This window comes from Caenorhabditis briggsae, assembly GCF_000004555.2.
Source record: "Caenorhabditis briggsae complete genome, chrII, whole genome shotgun sequence".
NCBI lineage: Eukaryota > Metazoa > Nematoda > Chromadorea > Rhabditida > Rhabditidae > Caenorhabditis > Caenorhabditis briggsae.
Genome location: NC_013486.2, coordinates 1,997,042 through 1,999,161, shown reverse-complemented (window position 1 = coordinate 1,999,161; position 2,120 = coordinate 1,997,042). Strand labels below are relative to the sequence as shown.

The 2,120-nt window shown below is 37.7% G+C and overlaps 1 protein-coding gene across 1 annotated transcript; it reads right to left on the bottom strand.

The window, feature by feature from the left end:
- Positions 1 to 142: 142 nt before the first annotated feature.
- On the bottom strand, positions 143 to 1,118 carry CBG21983 (the record flags this gene model as incomplete). The annotated part of the gene is made up of 2 exons (XM_002629887.1): positions 143 to 905; positions 1,033 to 1,118. The coding sequence occupies 2 exons, from the start codon at positions 1,116 to 1,118 to the stop codon at positions 143 to 145; spliced, it is 849 nt and encodes a 282-aa protein (XP_002629933.1).
- Positions 1,119 to 2,120: the final 1,002 nt, after the last annotated feature.

Below are 2,120 nucleotides of genomic sequence, written 5' to 3'. Positions count from 1 at the left end.
GCGCCCACGTTTTATTGGATAGACAATATTTTTATGCCATAATTTTGATTTACCAATTAACCGCGACCGCGGCGGTGAGCCCCCCTTCTGGGTGCAGCCGGGTGCCCCCCGCCCCCCAAATGGAAATCCTACTTTTAAAAACTCACGGTGTAGGTATTGAGTGTCTTATTTCGTATGGAATATCTTTCATAGCAACTTCAACGCAATCTTCTAGATTCCTGAGATTCATTTCCAAGTATTCCAGATTTTGATAGGACTTCATTTCCATCCAGCTCTTGAAAATCACATTCAGGTCTTCATTAGTCAAAAATGTGTTCCATAATACAATTGTACTTATTTTTAAATTCATCATATAGTCCAACGTGAGCCATGATCCAAATTCGATTTGCAGCCGTTCAATGGTCTCCGGAATTTTTAAAGGAAGTCTATCCATTGTATCCACGTTGACTTCCAATTGGTTCGTGTGTTTCATATTATCCAATATATACTCAATTTCATCTTGTCGTTGATCTTTTCCAAAAATTCGCAAAATCGTAACTTCATCAAAAGTTGAACGCAACGAATCGACGATTTCTCTGCATTGTCCTTCGAAACTGTTCATGAACAAATCTACACTAATTATGTTAATACCCATCAAGCTTCTGACGTAAAGATAGAGTTCCTTCATAGAATCCAATGGATTCTCAGAATGTTTTTGAACAATCTCTTGCGACTGGTCTGGCCACGTGACGTACTCCCGAGTTCCGTCGTTTTCTTTTTCTGCAGTCCACCCAAGACAGTAGTGTATGGGATCGTTCCCAATACTTAACTTGGTACAATCAGTGATACGGAGATGCAATAAACCAAAAGATATCTTGATTGTTGAGAGTTTTCTGCATTTGTTTGAAGCTCGAGAGAAGTTGACACTGAAAAATGGGAAATTTCAACTTCAGAAAAACAAGAATTGAACTAAACTCAGATATTGTCAAACCACTCCTGTTCGAAAATAATAAACCCCAATTTGTGTTTTCGAACAAAAAAGAAAAAACTCACTAATCAAAGGGATCCAGAACATTTAAAACTTCTCGAATAGTAACCAAATCGAGGTATAGAAACCTGAAACGGGCTCGATTTTCCATGATCAGAAGGCGATTTTCGAAGGATATAAAAATTGGGAAGGTACTAAATTGGCAAGGAAATTGGGGAAAAAAGGAGGAGGAGAGAATTGACAATGGCAGATGGTATCCTGAGAATAATCGTAACAGCTGTACTCGCCTGTTTAGGACGGTTCTGAGGGAAAGTGGATTAAGATTAGTCCACGGGTTTTTTATAGTAACGGAAACTGAGAGATAGTATCTGCAACTGATTTTTGTTTCCGTGGGTAAACCTTGAAAACCCATAACACTATCATGCAGTCGTCTGGACAGTTCTGATGGAGGTTTTTCTATGCTTGCACTTTGAGCCTAACTATCTCAATTTCTGTAAGAGATATCAAAAAGTTGAAAACTAATAAAATGTTGGTGATATCATGGCAAACATTTTATCTGTTGACAACTTTTTGATATCTTCGATAGGAACTGAGATAATTGAGTTCAAAGTGCAATCATATCTTGGATAGAAAAATATGTAGTTCAATCTGGTTTTATACCTTTTCGAATTTAGAACTCATTATTAATCTAAATTACAAAATGTGGGTTTATGATGAGTTTCAAATTATGTAAAAACCCAAAAAAAAGGGACTATAAGTCAAAAAACCAAACTTTCAAAAACGGCATTTGTAAACCAAAAAAGTGTGGAGAATTTTCACTCCTAGGAGCCTAGATAATTTTTGGTCAAGGTTTTCGGGATGTATGAACTTGTAGTACTCGTCCAGGTCTTTTTATACCATTTTGTTTGGTCCAAGAATATAGACCATCCTATCTTTGGAGCTACACGGTTGGGCTTCCAATTTCCTCTCCCCCTTCATCCCGTATCAAATGAGTATGGAATGGTCACTTGAGTATCAATTGGCATACACATACACACAAAATATTTATCGGCTACTGAGCACTTTTCGGGGTGGAAAAAAAAGCGGGGCACACAAAAGACACAAAAGCTCATAATCGTCGGTAAACAGGTGACGAGAAGAACTGTGATGTTGA